Below are 16659 nucleotides of genomic sequence, written 5' to 3'. Positions count from 1 at the left end.
TAATTTCAATAAATAAATACTATTCAAACTATTTATTTTTTAGCTCAGGGCTTCTATACAAGATGCATGTGTTGCCTTCAGGCTTCCTATCAATTCACATGCATGTACTATTAATAAACGAATCTGCAATTTTGCAGATGGCAGACTGTTGGTGAATGGTGAACCTGGATCCTTCAGGGCCCCCTGAGGGTCTGGATCCTTGGCACAGTTGCCCACTTTGCCTGGTTGGTAATCCGGCCTGATAAGGTAAAATAAAACGTTAATTATACTTGAGAGTTTATGGCAAATTGCAGAAAGTAAACATATAGCAGCAAGCATCAAGATTAATAGAGAGTCAAGTTGGCCAGTATTAGGCTACAAAATACATTACTGAAGTGTTGCAATAGTAATAGAGGTGGTGCAGAAAAGAAAAACTAAAATGAAGTGGTATAAAAAATCCTTTATCTACTTTGATATTAAATTCACAATTATGATATATTGTAGCATGAATTAGGCTATAAAATGTAATCTCTATCTCTAGTGTAAAACAAAACAGGCAACAATGACAAAAAGTGAAAGCATTCATATATATATGTATATATGTCCTTATTTTAACATTGTTACAAAGGAACTATAACTTGTCCTTTACACTTAAAACAGATAAAAGTAAATAAGATCCAAAACACAAGATATAAACAAGATATAAGTAATGCACACATATATACATATATCAATTATATTAAACAAACAAAGAAAGAAACATTATTGACAGAAAATGTGTAAGTTTGTCAGTTTAATTTTATTTTTTTTTACAACTAAAATTTATGAAGTGTACTACATATAACTAAACTGTACTGTTTTAATTCCCTGTCACAGTTATTTCATAAATAAAACACTTTAACAGTTATACATCTATTATTTATATTTGTCCTATCTCTTGTTTTCTTTTAATACAGCCATAATGTTGAAGATTAAAAGGGACAAAAATTGACAAAACATTTTCAATTCTCTACGTGACAAAACTTTGAGCAACTTGTTTGCGGTTGCATCTACAATTATAAAAGCGTCACAGATGGCGTCTTTTATTTTGAAAGCAAATCCGGAAATTAGTTTGTGGTCTTTTGTCACTTGTTGGGAATATCCGCCCTACGTACCTACGTTGCTACTGCACGCATGCGCGAGGCATCATGCAACCCAAAAACATCACTAGGCACGACGGGAAATGTAGTCGATTAGTGATTACCCGAAATGCCCCAGCGTCCGGTAAATAGCAGGCGGGGAATAGGAAAAGTACCACCATGCAAGAATTGACCCTGTTATATTTGGCAGCTTTTAGATTCTAAGAAGGATTTAACAGGATTTAAAACCAGTTGAAGTGCAGTGGATTTATTCGGAGAAGATGACAGTCTGCCTCAAAGTTTGTTTTTAGTAAAGACAGCAGCGCGAATTTGGCCCTCACGCGGGCATCTTTCAAAGCTAACTATCTAGCGTGGTGGCTGTGATGCTGGTTGAGCGTGTTCATGTGTGGTTGAAGCACAAATAGCCGGTCCTTGTTACATGTGTGCATCCTAAATTACAATGTCTGGCTTTAACTTCGGATCAGGGGGTCTTGCCGCCACCAACGCCGGTGCGGGATTCTCATTCGGGGCCGCAACCAGGTAACGGAAAATGCCATATAGCCGAATGAGCTAACGTTAGCATAGCCAACCTGATGTTAGCAGGTCACCTCTTGTGACTTTATCACAGCTTGGTGGAACCGAATTAAACCCAATTGAAATCACATGTGGTTCATTTTTGACGATGCTGAAGTTAGCTTCTGATACGGAGTTCATGGAAAAGTTGAATTAAAGGCCGTTTCACTTTCACTTTTTTACCCGTCATGACCACATTAGACCAGGTTCGGATCAAAAACCACTACCCCAATACTTGTCAAGTCTGGGCTAAATTAATAAGGAGCATCCAAAGCTTCTAATATATAGTTTCAGATTGTGAAACATTTAGTCTATTTGTGAAAATTGAAAAAAAGGGCAATGTCACTGCTTTTTCCCCTGTCCAGGCAGATCAGAAACCACTAATTTATACACCCACTTGTCAAATCTTAGTAATCTAGTTCACATATGACAAGTCTAAGTATGCTGTTTTTTTGATCTGGACCTGGTTTGGTTGCGAAAAGCAGTGTAGTCGCCTATTTTCATGTTTTCATAGACAAAATAAAGGTTTCATTAATCTGATAGTGGGTTTAAACAGTGTCAAGGCTTTTGTTACGATGTTTAATAATTTTTCATAAGTGTAAATGGTGAAAAAACAATCTGCTGCAAAAATCATTATTTATGTTTCCCCTTAACTCTTCCCTTAAACCTGAATTGGACGCTAACTTCAGTGTTGTAAACTGTATCCTCTCTCAATTAGAAATGGATAAATCAGTTAGTTTGCATCACTGTAACAATGATGCATCTTTCCCAAAGCTACAGTTTGCCGCTTTGTTCTTTGAAGACCTGTGATTTATATTATATGTATATGTGTTTTCTCACAAGTGCACCTGCGGCCAATACTGGTGGCTTCTCCTTTGGAACTGCTTTGGGTACAGCAGCCCCAACTCCTGCTGCCTCCACCACCACCAGCACCCCGTCCCTTGGCCTAGGAGGCAGTCTCTTTGGTCAGAAACCTCCTGGGGGATTTTCTTTCAACACACCTGCCTCAAGTAATACTATCACACAATTACAAACCCAGTGAAAAACAGAAAAATCATGTTGCATGTGCTGTAATTAACATGACATCTGCAGCCATTAACCTTATCCTTTGTTGTTGTGGTGTTCTCTTTTAGGTGCTGCTGCACCCACTGCTGGCCTTACGTTAGGTATGTTTGTGTGACTGGGTTTATTTTTGAAGTAGAATCAACTTTAAGTCTACGAAAATAGTTATTATCTTTGAATTTTTTATGTACTTAATCCTAGGTGCCCCAGCATCCACAGGTGCCTCCACTGGCTTCAGCTTGGCCTTCAACAAGCCCACTGCATCAGCAACACCTTTCTCCCTCACCACCACCTCTACCACCTCGTCAGCCCCTGCCGGGGCAGGTTTAACATTTGGCTCTGTCCTGACCTCCACTGCTCCACAACAGCCAGCAGCCGCAGGCTTCACCCTCGGGCTCGGTGGTTCAACGACAACAGCAGCAGCTGCAGCAGTCCCATCACTAGGCGGGGGTCTCTTTTCCAACACTGCGGCTACAGGTAAGATAAATTCATGTAGCCTGAGCATGTCTACATAAGTGTTCTGAACTGTGCTTGGGACTGGGATGTGCATAGACTCAGCGCCAAGAACTGAACACAACAATGATATGCCATGAAAGGGAAAATTCACTGATTTGAATATGATGACTTCTTAACACGAGGTCACCTATGTAGTAGAAATGTGCAGTTATTTTTTAAGATTTGTGCCTTAACACTAGAAAAAACTAGAAAAAGGCTGTAGACTCCCCATACCGCTAGTTTTAGGAGTCACAGCACTGAAGCTGCGGCTGTAACATCGCTGCAGTGGCCTCTGTCTTCTCCACATTGTTTTGTGTCTCATCATTACACTGTGATATTCAGCTACATATCATGAAACTAGTTTTCTTCCGATTATAGTACAGTGCAAACTGCAAAAGTCAAATTGATAACTATATATTTTGTTGTTTGTTTTTTTTCTCATACATTGTGAAAAACGCTGTAAGCAGGCTACTTGATTACTATAAGCAAATTATTTAAACAGCATTCATATAGGAATGATACTGGCCCCAAGCTTAAAAATAATAATGTTTTTTCACATTGTATCTGTAATTCAGATGGGTAAAGATTAGGTTTAAAATCGGCAAAGCAAAAATGCAGGAGAAAGCCAGTTACACACCTTGATTTATGATTTAACTGTTTCAAGTGAGGACTGAAAACCATCTTTTAGCAGTAATTCCTGAATGTGTAAATGTGATTTTAATAAAGTTTTAACCTACATGGCCACTCTGTTGCAGGTTTGGGTCAGACTCTTGGAGGAGTAGGAGGAGGTTTAACGTTGGGTTCTCTGTTAGCTACCTCTACAGTAGCGCCAGCCGCTCCAGCTCCTAGTATCGGTTTAGGTGGCGTCGACTTCAGCACTTCTTCTGAGAATAAAAGCGACACGTCATCTGGAGCCAATGCACAGTAAGTCATGTTGACCTACACATGGCTCTAAAATAAATGGAAATTCTAAATGTCCGCAAGCCATATTTCATTGCAAACGAAAATAAATGAATATTATAGTGTAAAAAGTGTAAATAATTACTTCCTTTGTTAATGTGTAACTGATTTAATTGTAATGAGTAACACTCTCCTTCACACCCTCAGGGACAGTAAAGCTTTAAAAGATGAGAACCTGCCTCCGGTCATCTGTCAGGATGTCGAGAATTTCCAGTAAGTGTGGTTGTACTTGTATGCATCACATTATCATAGGATTTGATCCACTGAGCTGTAGGTAATGAGCCTGTTGAAGTTGGATCATATTTGTTTAGAGATGCAAAGTTATTACCTGTTTAATGTACCACAGGAGATTTGGCTTAATTTGGTTGTGTATCGTAAACGCAGCCAGAGGGATCTTAGAATCACAAAGCTAGGACTTATACTTGTCAGGTTGAGTGCACAGGTATACTCTACACCAAATAAAATGAGCTGTTTTCTCATGGGTGTATCCTATGCACTGATTAACTGTTATTTGCATATATTTGATACCAGCGTACTGATAATATGTTGCAGGAGAACTTACTATGATATTTATATATTATAAATCTGTTGTCTTTTCTTCCTCCTTTTTTACAGAAAATTTGTTAAAGAGCAGAAACAGGTTCAGGAGGACATAAGCAGGATGTCATCCAAGGCCATCTCTAAAGTCCAAGATGACATCAAGAACCTCAAACAGCTTCTCTCCGTCAGTGCCAGCGGTCTGCAACGTCAGGCTCTGGCCATTGACAAGCTGAAGCTGGAGACAGCACAGGTAAAAACAAGCCCATCTTTACACGCAAACCTAAACTGATTCCCCAATCAGCCAGTAACAGCATATATATCACACTGGATGTCCACAAATCCGGTCAAGATATAACTCAAACTACTCTTGCGTATTTGGTGCACTAGTGTTATTTGCTGTATTTTAGCTCTGGACTGATTGTTGTATGTTTCTATGAGAGGAACGTAATAGTCTATATTGTGAACAGTGTCTCTTATTCCAATCTTGAACGCTGTATTGAAAATATTTGGAAAGTTGAAAATAATATCTTAGAAAAAGATGGAATCCTGAAGATGAAAATCTGTCAACAGTAATTTGACTTTCCCCCTTCTGTTTTCTTTTAAGGAGCTGAAAAATGCTGACATAGCACTGCGTACACAAAAGACTCCTCCTGGACTTCAACATGAGAACACTGCTCCATCAGAGTAAGTGCCCAATCACATAGTAGAACAGAATTTAAACCAGATTGCTTCATTTAACTCTGCCTTTTTAGCACTAGACTCAATGTTAAACTAGAACTTTCATTGAATTCGTTGGAAGTATTGTATCTGTTCCATTTTGGTCTCGGTAGATGACTTAATATTGCTCATCTTATCTGTAGTGGCAGTTCATTTTGCTTATTTAACCAATATGTCCCTCTTCACTATTCTGACTATTGTACCTTTTTCCTGTGTTTAGTTATTTCCACTGCCTGGTAGAGCAGTTTGAGGTGCAGCTGCAGCAGTACCGGCAGCAGATAGAAGAGCTGGAGAACCACCTGACAACGCAGAGCACTGGCTCTCACATCACCCCTCAGGGTAACAGGACATTTGTTTGACAGTCAACAAACCTTTTAAATTCCAGCTAAACAGTAATTAGAAAAAAAAGTTCTTCTGTTACTTTTTTCTGATTCTTCCTGATCATTATTTGTATCTCCCGTTTGTTTGTTTTTTTATTTGACTTTGCGTGATGTTATGTATGTTTGTGTTCCCAGACTTGACCCTGGCCATGCAGAAGCTGTATCAGACATTTGTTGCACAAGCTGCCCAGCTCCAGTCTGTCCATGAGAATGTCAAGGTCAGCTCTTGCCCTCTTCACTGAAAATGATTAAATATACTTATTGACTGTTGATTAGGTTTGGTAACATATTTAACACCATGTCTCTCCCCTTGTTCACATCTTGTATGATAGATCTTGAAGCACCAGTACCTTTCCTATCGTCGGGCCTTCCTGGAAGACTCCACAGATGTTTTCGAGTCCAAACGGACATCAAACAGGAAGTGGCAGAGTGCGCCGCGTGTCACAACAGGGCCTGCCCCATTCTCCAGTGTGCCAAACGCTGCAGCGGTTGCCATGGCAGCCACATTGACCCAGCAACAGCAGCCAACTACAGGTCTGACTGCCTACAAGTTCTAGAAAGTTCACCTCCTGTCACCTTGTTTGATGAAATAAAGGAGGGAGAGGAGGGACGAATGTAAAAATACGTTTGGAAAGGGCAGGAGTGTTATTTTAGTATGATGATATCGGTGGGACAAAGGGGACAGAGAGGATGATTGAAAACTATTACCAACAAGCTTAGCTGGTGCCAAGCTATTGCGTGTGTACTTTCTATAATGAAAGAAAGGGAGATAAGAGAATTGTTGCTAAACTCTTGACAGGAAACCTTTGTGCTGCCTTACCATAGTGTCTCTGGCTCTCAGTTCAAGGGTTACATACATTTATCTAATGCGCCTTACAATACCAGGTGAGGACATTTTAATCGATGGCTCCAGTGGGAACTGACCCCCAGACTCTGGCAGTGTTGGTGCCAAGCCTATAAACTTGAGAATGTCTTACAAACTGTTCAGTGACAGTAGGGCCCTATGAAATCTGTTTAAATTCTTTCCAGATTCTGTTTTTTTCCGGTTTAATTCTCCTGAATTCTGTTTTTTATGATTTTAAGCACATTCTGTCAACACAAAGTGTGTCTAATGATGTGGTGGAGGAATACAATTTCAATAAGAAAGTATTCAAAATGTAATCATATCCTGAATTAAATTAATATATATTATTAAATGTATCAATCCACACTAAATCCGAGTGACACATGTCTCATGGAGACTCTCCAGCGATTTTTTTACGCTCCGAGTCTATTTCAGTTTTTTTCTAGTGAAGTCTAATCTGCACAGACAGCTGTTCAAAACACACAGATATCCTGCTGTATATCTGTTGTGAACTCATTAACTTAATCTGCATCAATTGATTAGCTCCCAGTCTGTCTGTGAGTTGCCTGTTTCACCGTAGACAGGTTCTTCTTGCCTGCTTTGATGGGCAAGGAAATAAATCAACAACATTTATAACATTTTGATTCATTAAATTTCTGCAGTCAGTCAGCCTGTTGAAGGCAGTTTGGTCGGATGCTGTCTTCAGTTCCCCACAAGCTTCTGCTGACATACGGCTCAGACGACAGAGCAGCTGAACGCAGGTCAGAGTCAGTGTGGATTGAACAGATGTGGATTCTTCAGATCTTTTAAAAATGCATCCAAATTTTGCCATATTCCACATTTTACAGTTGACTTCACTTTTATTACCAAATTGCACGATTCCGTCCGTGTTTTCCGCAACGGGATATCATAGGGCCCTATGACGCCAAGGATATAACCTCCTTCACCCAATATCCCTCTTCCTCTCTGTGCCCTCTCTGATGGGATGTTAGCCTGATCTTTTTGGAGAAACGATGGGAGAGATAGTCCTGATATGTCGATTTTACTCACTTGAATCATGAAGTTAGGACTCTTTTTTAATTTTTTTTATTCAATGGATGCTTGAAATAGGTCCACACAATGAAGATTGTTATATCATGGGGATAGAAGTATTAGACATTTGCTGTGTGATTTAGATATTCTTAGCAAAATAATCTCTGAATGAGTATTCAGGATGTGTGGCCTGTTGGTTGATTTTCTTTTTTGTTTTGTTTTTTAAGAATGTGTCTGGATGATCAGTCTGTGTATAAGACATTTTTACTATAATGTAGCTCTACTGTTTCCAGTCCACCTGCAAAGAGGTCTTTTGCATGTAGGGAAGAAATGGTATCAGCTGACTACACTGAAGATATAGGATATGTATAAAGATTGTCAACATTGGTTTAATGAAGTATGCTATTCAGGGTCTTACCAATAGTAGGTGCAGTTTAGGCCAAGACCCACACTTTTAAGAAACAATACTCTTAATAATTAAACTACAGGCCTATGCCAACTTGTATTAAATAAGCCTTGTATTATCAAAGAATGTAAGATCATATTAATATCACACCACGTTAAATTCATTCCATCTTCCTCCAGCAAAAACTTTAATATTCAGTTATAAGCAGACAGGTGAAAGCAGATCTTTTTTTATATACTTGCTGCTTAATGAGATTGGTGTCAGGTGTATGTTGGCAAGTAGATTTTTTTCAGGACTTGATGATGGGTATATCCCAAAAACATTTCAATAAACCATCTACACTAATGTTATAAAACACAACCTTTTAAGCAGGTCATATTGGTTCAGTAACCTCTGCACGTAAAGGCACACAAATTCACATTTATGAAATATTTTACTACTAAACTGACTGTTGCCACATCTCTGAGGCCTTTTTTTGTAGGCCATTTTACTAGCATATCAGAGCACCCACTTGAAATGAACAAACTAAGCTGCTATGCATATTAGCATGTTTCTGCTGTCTTTTTTTCTTGTACAGTTAAAGTGCATAAAAGATTAATTTGCAATCATGGAAATGTGAAATTTCATAGAATTTTGAAAGCAATATTTAAATATGGAGGGGCTGCAAAGGCGGCAAGGTTTGTAAATTCTCCCATGGCAAAATACAGAAACTTCCTTCTCACATCATTAAATCTGCTCAGATGTGATAATTGAAGCCCCAAACAATGAATGTGGCTTACTTTTTTCAGTGTTATATTTGAATATTCACACACCTTTGATTGCTTTGCATCAAATGTAGGCCCTATTTTGAATCAGTATTCGATGTGCCAAGTAGGGATGGTAAATGTTAAATCACCCATTAGTCAACTGCAGTTTATTAATTGAATCTATGAGTCATTTAAATTAAAACTGGTGCCATTTGAGCAGAGAAAGTACTTCACAAATGAGCCCAGTTGCTTCAGTGGGTAAAGTCTATTTCTGTGTGTCAATTTCCATTTCCATTTTTTTTGTAATTACATTTTTAAAAAATGTGTTTTTCTGATTTGAAGCTAATCAGAACAATTGAATTGAATTAGCCATATTAGCCAAATCCATTTCTTGATCATTGGTTGGTTGTAACCCTTAGTTCTCAGGGCACGCTGTCTGTCTAAAAGCTTTGCATTGTGCTCAGTTAAAACACTGCAACTTATTTGAAATTTGTAGCTTTGCAAGTCGGTGAACTGTGGATACTAGTTTACAAGATTGCTGTTTTAATATTAATATTATTATTTAAAGAAATTCCCATTTCTATTACCAAATATTTGTTGTTCCTAGAATTTGACCCAGTCATTTCATAGACAATACCTGTGGGCATGTGCATGTCCTTGTCGATCCAGTATTTATTCTAGTATTTATTTCTATTTTATTTTGTTTTGTTTGTGTGCAACTTAGTCCATAATTGGAAATGGCATAGTGGAGAGAGGCCAGTATCACAGCACACACAATGCTAACCATGCAGCTGAGTGGCGCTTACTTCATATAGATTTGTATTTGACTGAACTTGTCTGTGCGGTGGTTGACTGTGTTGGCTAGAAGCTTATTAAGATTTGTGCCTCCAATGGGGCATTAGTTAAAAGGTGCCAAAGGACTCAGGACGAAAATATAAACTATTTACTTACCTAAACTGTAAAGAAAACAAAGAAGTTGTCTATCATTGCTGCACTTAGTTGGTCTATGAAGTGGACATGAGGCTGATAACCTTGTAAAATAGCCCTGGTCATTGTCATTGTCACTTATTGCTGGCCTAAGTGAACATGTGTGCTCAGTGTGTTTATATATGATCAAGTGTTTTGAACAAAGAGCTGTTGGTCATTTTATGTTGAAATTCCATTCACAAAATAGATTGTCAGAAGTTACAAATATGGTACGCGTATCTTTATCGAAATGTTTAATACTAAAATGCATTATGGTTGGTTTGGTCGGCCATACCACTGTTACTTGATTTAAGCTATTTCACCTAAGGGCTACTGTCAGCGTAATGGGGCTGGAAAAATATTTCATTTCAATTAACTGAAAATGTAGAGAAAAAGTGCTGTTCACAATGTAATTAAAAGTTGTGATTTCAGGTATTTCCTATGGTATTTCAAGGTAGTGGTACTTTTTTTTTTATGGACCTTGGCTGAGACAAGTTTGTTGATTGTGTGGAAAATCTACTCAAGCCCATTTTGTATTAGTTCGGAAGAGAAGAGTGATTTTTGCTGCTCACACTGGTCCTCAGATACCAGTGAGATACATATGTGCCAAAAGATATATATATATATCTCAATCAGTGTGGTCAGAATGTATGTCCACATCGCTTTTATTGTGTAGGGGTTTTTATTTCCCAGCATTTTATGATAAAGGCATTTTGATGTAGATATTAATAAGAGCTTAGCCCTTTTTTAATTTTTAATGTTTTTGGCATTTAGAAGAGCGAGGACAAAAACAGTGTTGCTATATAGACTCTTTGTCAGTATATTACTGCTGGACCCCAACACTAATTCAATCTTTATTGATGAAGTCATTGCGTTGAGATAAACTGCTGCCCTGGACATTCCAGTCCTCCTTAAAAAAACAACAACTTTAAAATCATTTTAGAGGCGAGAAACAATTTTTTGGACTGATCTGGATGTATGTTAGCTGGATTCTCAAGTTCATCATTTTGACTTTCCTGTTGTTTAGCTTTTATTTTAACATATTGTCTTCCAACCTCAAAAAATACTTTTTTTTTTGGACCTTGAAGTTAATAGTGGATATTAGACCACCTATTCCTTTTAATATCAATCAGTATTATGTATGCAAATGCTGAATGCTGTTTTTCTATTTTCTTGAACGCCATAGCAACAGCAGGACTGATCTAATTTACCTCTTTAAAAAAAAAAAAACAAGTGAAGGAATTAAAATGTGATTATTATTTTTAATTTATGTTCGGCACAGCACTAGTACCACCATTAGCTTACTTGAATTATTCAGAGACTCGATGATGATTATGGATTGTGTAGATAGTTCCTTTCTTTATTCTGTTTGATGTCGAGCCTCGGCATAGCACTTCACTAAAATTGTCCTGGTTAGTCTAAAAGGAAATATTTATTCAGAGCGTCTCGTCTTTTGAGAGGTTGGCTGTTACATAATGTTTTGAATGTTCTTCTTCTCTCGTTCATTTCATTTTTGACTTTTCAAACGAACCATATGCCTATATTATGCTTTTTTTGTAGTGTTTTTTCATTGTATTGCTTTCAGGAGGTACTACTATGGCAGGCTGTGTATTGATGACTCTTTGTGATCTCTTACAAGCTACACATTTGCTAATATTCATCTGAATCTTGACTGAAAAATCTCCTGATATGTAAACCAATCACCTCTCCTAAATCAGACTTGATCCCACAAAAACAAAGGGTATTTGTAGTCTGTAAATCATGTGTATATGTATCCAAGGTGTAGCTTTTGTGTTAAGAATGATCCTTAACTACCAAGAATCAGGCTGTTTTATTATGTCTAACAATACACTGGCGAAAAAGTGTTTCAACAAACACGAACCACAATAGTTTTAAAGGCCATTCAAAACCTTGTGGGTGGGATGACCTGACACTTGACCATATTAACTTCCACAGGCAAACTGTAACATATCACTGAGTATTTCTTTATTTTCAACAGTTTACACTGAGAGGCAGCCATAGATGCCAAATTCACGTTTCTTAGTGCTTTTACTTGTAGATGAGTGTATTTAAACTTATATAACCAATGCCTGTTGATACAGTATATTTAATATATAATATGGTGTGCCTTTTAAACTATATTAAATAATTGTGTGATGCTTTTTTTTTTTTTTGGCGTATGCTAGTTCATTCACTCTCAGAAATATTGAAAATTTGGAAACTTGTCAAATGCAGTAGCAGTTAGCAATTAACAATCAATTATGTTCTAAGCTGTTTGTTTGTGTTTTATGTAAGTGGAATTGCATATTAAATTGACAATAAATCCATTTTTAAACAAAGAAACGTTTGTCCTTGTTTCTTTCCACTGGAGTTGTTTTTAAAAATGCAGACTAATTGGAACCTTTGCTAAATTTCACTACATGAAAAACAGGCATAAAGTCAAAAAAGACAAGTTTCTGAGTGAAAGAACTAGCAGAATATTTTCCACATATTTTCAGCAAAGATAACTTTTTCTGCTGATTTGCTTGTTAAGTTGATGTTAAGTTTAAAACCCTTTTATGTAGTTATTATTTGTAGTGTGCAGTTGTAAAAGCACTGTGTACTGCCTGATTCCACAGTTATGCTGCAGCCCAGGATGTTGGATTTTGTTTATTTCTTATACAAAGGTATATTTTCTTTAAAGGTGAAGAGGAAGGGGAAATTTATGTGACAGTAGTGCAAGTCACAAGATGCATAATCTGTCTACTCATGGCTACTTAACACACATACATACACACACAAACAGATCAAGAGGGGTAAAGCATATGCTTTCTCTGTGCCTTAGGGACCCAGGCACCCTTGGGGGCAGGGTTTGGAAACCCCTTTGCCTCGGCAGTTGGCACTAGCTTGGGCTCCTCTACTCTTGGAGGTATTACCTCTGCTCTTTTTTTTTTCTTCAATATTCCCTTGTACTTTGCCCTTCCCTTTTGCATTGTACCATTTCTGCCCCATGCCTCAAAGTTTCTAAAAGATGGACAAGCTTTTTATTTGAGGTCTTTGTGTTTGTATGAAAGTGTAGGTAGCTGTATGTGTGTGTGTGTGAGAGATAAATCCTTTTTTTCTGTTCTTCCCTTGTGCAAGATGTTAAGTGCGTTCACACCACAAGAAAACTGACTTGCCATAGGTCACTGCAAAAAGTTGGATGATATTTTTCCCCCAAATGAAGCAAATTCTGGCCAAAAGATTGTGTTATACTAAAATGATGTTTCATTTGTTGCTAAAACACCTTTGCACCTTGCCTGGCAAATCCACTTAGCCACGACAGCCAGTTACAAGTAACTTGGCAGTGTGGAAACAAGTGGTCTGAACGCACACTATGTCAGTGTGTTTGGTAGACATCTGTCGCTTTTCTCCCTTTGGCCTTTGCTTTCCCTTGCAGTGTATACCCTTAGTCCTGTTTTGTTGTGCAGTCTCAGTAGTTAAGCTAGTGTGTGTAGTGCTCTATTGATTAGGTCATGGCATTTGTTTTGCATATATGTTTGCTAATGTCTCCCACTGTGTACTTCTGAGGCGCTGAGCCTTGTTTTCATTCCTAGTGTCAGCTGTGTTCTTAGCCCAAACTGACTCCCATATCACTCTCTCCTACAGGTTTTGGTGGTGGGCCAGGATTTGGTGGGGTGGGGACTGGGGGTTCTTCTTTTGCCTTCTCCTCCACCAGTAAGCCCACAGGAGGCAGTCTGAGTGCAGGTACATATGTACTGTGTATACCCCCTTCACACGCCCCTCCAAAACAGGACAAGCTTCCTCTGTAGACATTGTCAAGCTATTGTGAGCTTCACAGCAGTGCTTCACAAGTTTCCCCTCCTCCATAAGTCAGCTTTGTCAAGACCATCTTTGTATCTTGTATGCATTTTACATGAGCGTGTTGGCATTCTTGGGTTTTATACCAGGTGGACGCAAGACAATATGTTAACAATCTTTGTTATCATTCATTGGTTATATTGTTATCACTAATATTTCCCTCTGTCTCTCCTGTCTCTTGCTTTTCTAGGTTTTGGCAGCAGCAGCAGCTCAGGCTTTAACTTCAGTAACCCTGGCCTCAACCCCTCAGCCGGCCTGACCTTCGGTGTGTCTAACCAACCTGCAGCAGGCTTTGTCACAGGAGGGCCCCTGCTCCAGCTCAAGAAGCCCCCTGCTGGTAACAAAAGGGGCAAGAGATAAAGCCAAGGAAAGACAGAACCCTGCGACTGACCAGTTTGTCGTTTGTAGCGTGTAAGGCCTGGTCTCCCAAAAGCATAATAAGCGCTATAATCATCCTTATCCAACTTCACAGCAAAGAATAATGGACATTTAAGGATTTTTAAAAACCATAAGCAGCATTATTTTTCTATTATATGCTGGTTTGCATTGTCCACTGTCCCACACTGATTTGGTTCCATTCCATCTGATTCCAAATTGATAAGCGATTAACTTATATTGCCGGCTAATGCTAATGCCAGACATTTGGAATCATTTTCTAAGGACTGCAAGGCTAACTCTTTTTAGCTTATTGGTGATTGTTGCCCATGGTAGGGAAGATGGGACCAAATCAATATTATAGACAGTGGCATGTAAGGAAAGGTTAAATATAGTGTGTATGCATAATGTTAAGCATGAACTTGCCCATATGCATTGCCTCAAAATTTTTACCTGCACCCAGTGACCTGTGACGCTACAATGCTTTTGGGAATGCCAGCTGAGAACAGAGAGGTCGAATTCATATAGTTTAATTTACCTGTGAGGACTTGCTTTAGTCTGAATATTGTGCGACATAGATGTGTTTTTGCGATTTGAGGTGGACATTGAAGTTGGTTCCATTGTGTCATACACTCAATCCCAGAACTGCACTTGAATGCCTCTCAAATGATGACTTGGCTCAAGTCTCGTCCAGGAGAGTGTAAGATAAGGTAAAGGGTAAGAGACTTAAGGGGTAATAGTTGGCCCTGGCCCTAAGGTGTCAGTGGGGCATATTATCTGATCCTCGATAGTTTTATAGGCACAGGAGAGTGTCCAGGGTGGGTTTTTGGGGGAAGCACAGTTTTATTTTTGTAACAAGCGGAGAGAGAGATGAGGGGTAAAAAGGGGACTAGCATCACGGGATAGTCCATTATCTAGTCCACATTACCTGTGTTGTTTTTGCTATAATCCATCCTTTTTGTTTATTAATTACAATTTTTAGTTTGCCCCTGTGTAACAGTCTAAGATGTTGCGGAAAGGAAACGCTGTGCTGTGTGTATTACATGGCTCCCTCTAGATGTTAAATTAGTTGAACCGTAAAGGGATTTCACATTGCAGATTCTACGTACTCAAATTGATTTATACATGTGCTAAAACAAATTTGCACTTGCCAGTGTATGTGACCTGACAGTGATTGTGTGAATGTGCATGTGTGCGTATTGCACAAGTATGATTTTGTCTCCTTGGTCTATCATACTGTAGTTGCTGACTTATTTTGAGCATCGGGTGTGGTTGGGGGATCTGCTTTTTTTTTTAATTGTTAATGTCAGGTCAGTTACCAAATACTGGTAGTTGTACTCTTATTTTCTAATCACACTCTGTGTAAACATGTATTTTCAAGAAGCTGTTTAATAATAAAATCTTCAATATGATGTTTTGCCTGTTTGTGGCATCACTTCAATAAATGTGTGTGTTGACACAGAATGGTGTCTGACATTATGTGTTTGTCCAAATGTGTTGCATGGTTTGGGACAGTTCTAACTTAAATATGACCTATGTCAACACTGGCATAGCTTGTATCCAATAACATTTTTTTAGGCATCGCACAGGCAAGTAACCTCTCTGTAAAATTATGTGGAATTCGTTTTAAAAATGTGTATGCATTACCTCGTTTTTTCCAATATTTTAATTTTGACCTGGACTGGTTAAAATTTCGCCAGTGATTCTGGGTAACATGACTTATCAGGAGATTCACTTACTTGACTTGCTAGTTGCAATCACATTGTCTGGATAAAGAATTGTCAATAAATCCTCAAAATGTCTCAATCTGCAATTTGACCAATTATTGACATTTCTACAATCACCAGTATTAGGCTCTGTTGCTTCAGAAATGCTGAGAACCCTGCTTTCTTCAGTAGACACAATCCAAACCAATCAAAAGTAGTATAGCACATCGAAAATGTTAAAATTTGTGTTCGTTATATTAATGGGTGACAATTCGGAATGAATGGGTGTCACTTAATTTGCCAAACAGGGTTTAAATGATATGGTTTATGGTTCACCCTTCCCAGCAGAAGGGGGCAGTAACGCAGCGTCCCAAGTCCCGACCACAATTAAAAACCGAAGAACAACACCGTTGCTATGCGACGATGCAGCGCAACACAAAGTGCTAGGGAATAAACTGCCAATATTTGAGCTAGCGACCCACATTTTAGACCTTTTCGCTGTTTTGTTGCCCACATTCATCGTTTAGCAGTCCAGGTAAAGTAAGCGTTTGCAATGCACAGGGTGTTCTCAGAGTTACAGTTCAGTGTCAGTGTTTACAAATAGACGTTGAAGCTGATAACGATAGCATCAGTGTTATGGCCAAAAATGCTCACTTAACTTTAAGAAACATTAATACCGTTGATAGTGCAAATAGTGTTAATTATTAAGAAGGATAAATTGTGTATTCCATAATGGTACATTCAGTGTAATGTCTGTTTCTTCATTAATTGTTTAAAATATAGAGCAGATTCACCAAAACACATCTTTAATAATTCAAATATCAGAGTGAGAAACATAAGGTTTCTTGCCTTATTTCTTATTCATTAAGCACATCAGCACATCTTTTCAGTGTTGTGCTTTCAGGATCCTCTCCTCCATA

General features: G+C 38.4%; 1 protein-coding gene across 2 annotated transcripts; it reads left to right on the top strand.

Moving 5' to 3' along the window:
• The first annotated feature begins 1261 nt into the window (after positions 1 to 1261).
• nup58 (nucleoporin 58) lies at positions 1262 to 15519 on the top strand. 2 transcript variants are annotated; one of them, XM_062441628.1, is made up of 14 exons: positions 1262 to 1637; positions 2514 to 2680; positions 2804 to 2836; positions 2934 to 3209; positions 3983 to 4151; positions 4335 to 4400; positions 4803 to 4977; positions 5332 to 5411; positions 5665 to 5783; positions 5960 to 6042; positions 6157 to 6358; positions 12643 to 12726; positions 13446 to 13544; positions 13849 to 15519. In XM_062441628.1, the coding sequence occupies exons 1-14, from the start codon at positions 1558 to 1560 to the stop codon at positions 14016 to 14018; spliced, it is 1803 nt and encodes a 600-aa protein (XP_062297612.1). In that variant the 5' UTR covers positions 1262 to 1557; the 3' UTR covers positions 14019 to 15519. The 2 variants fall into 2 exon arrangements, with proteins under 2 accessions (XP_062297612.1, XP_062297613.1); XM_062441629.1 differs by lacking the exons at positions 12643 to 12726; positions 13446 to 13544 and having other exon boundaries at positions 13849 to 15518.
• Positions 15520 to 16659: the final 1140 nt, after the last annotated feature.

This window comes from Scomber scombrus, chromosome 20, assembly GCF_963691925.1.
Source record: "Scomber scombrus chromosome 20, fScoSco1.1, whole genome shotgun sequence".
Taxonomy (NCBI): domain Eukaryota; kingdom Metazoa; phylum Chordata; class Actinopteri; order Scombriformes; family Scombridae; genus Scomber; species Scomber scombrus.
Note: the sequence above shows the minus strand (reverse complement) of the source record. Positions and strands in the feature narration are given on the sequence as shown.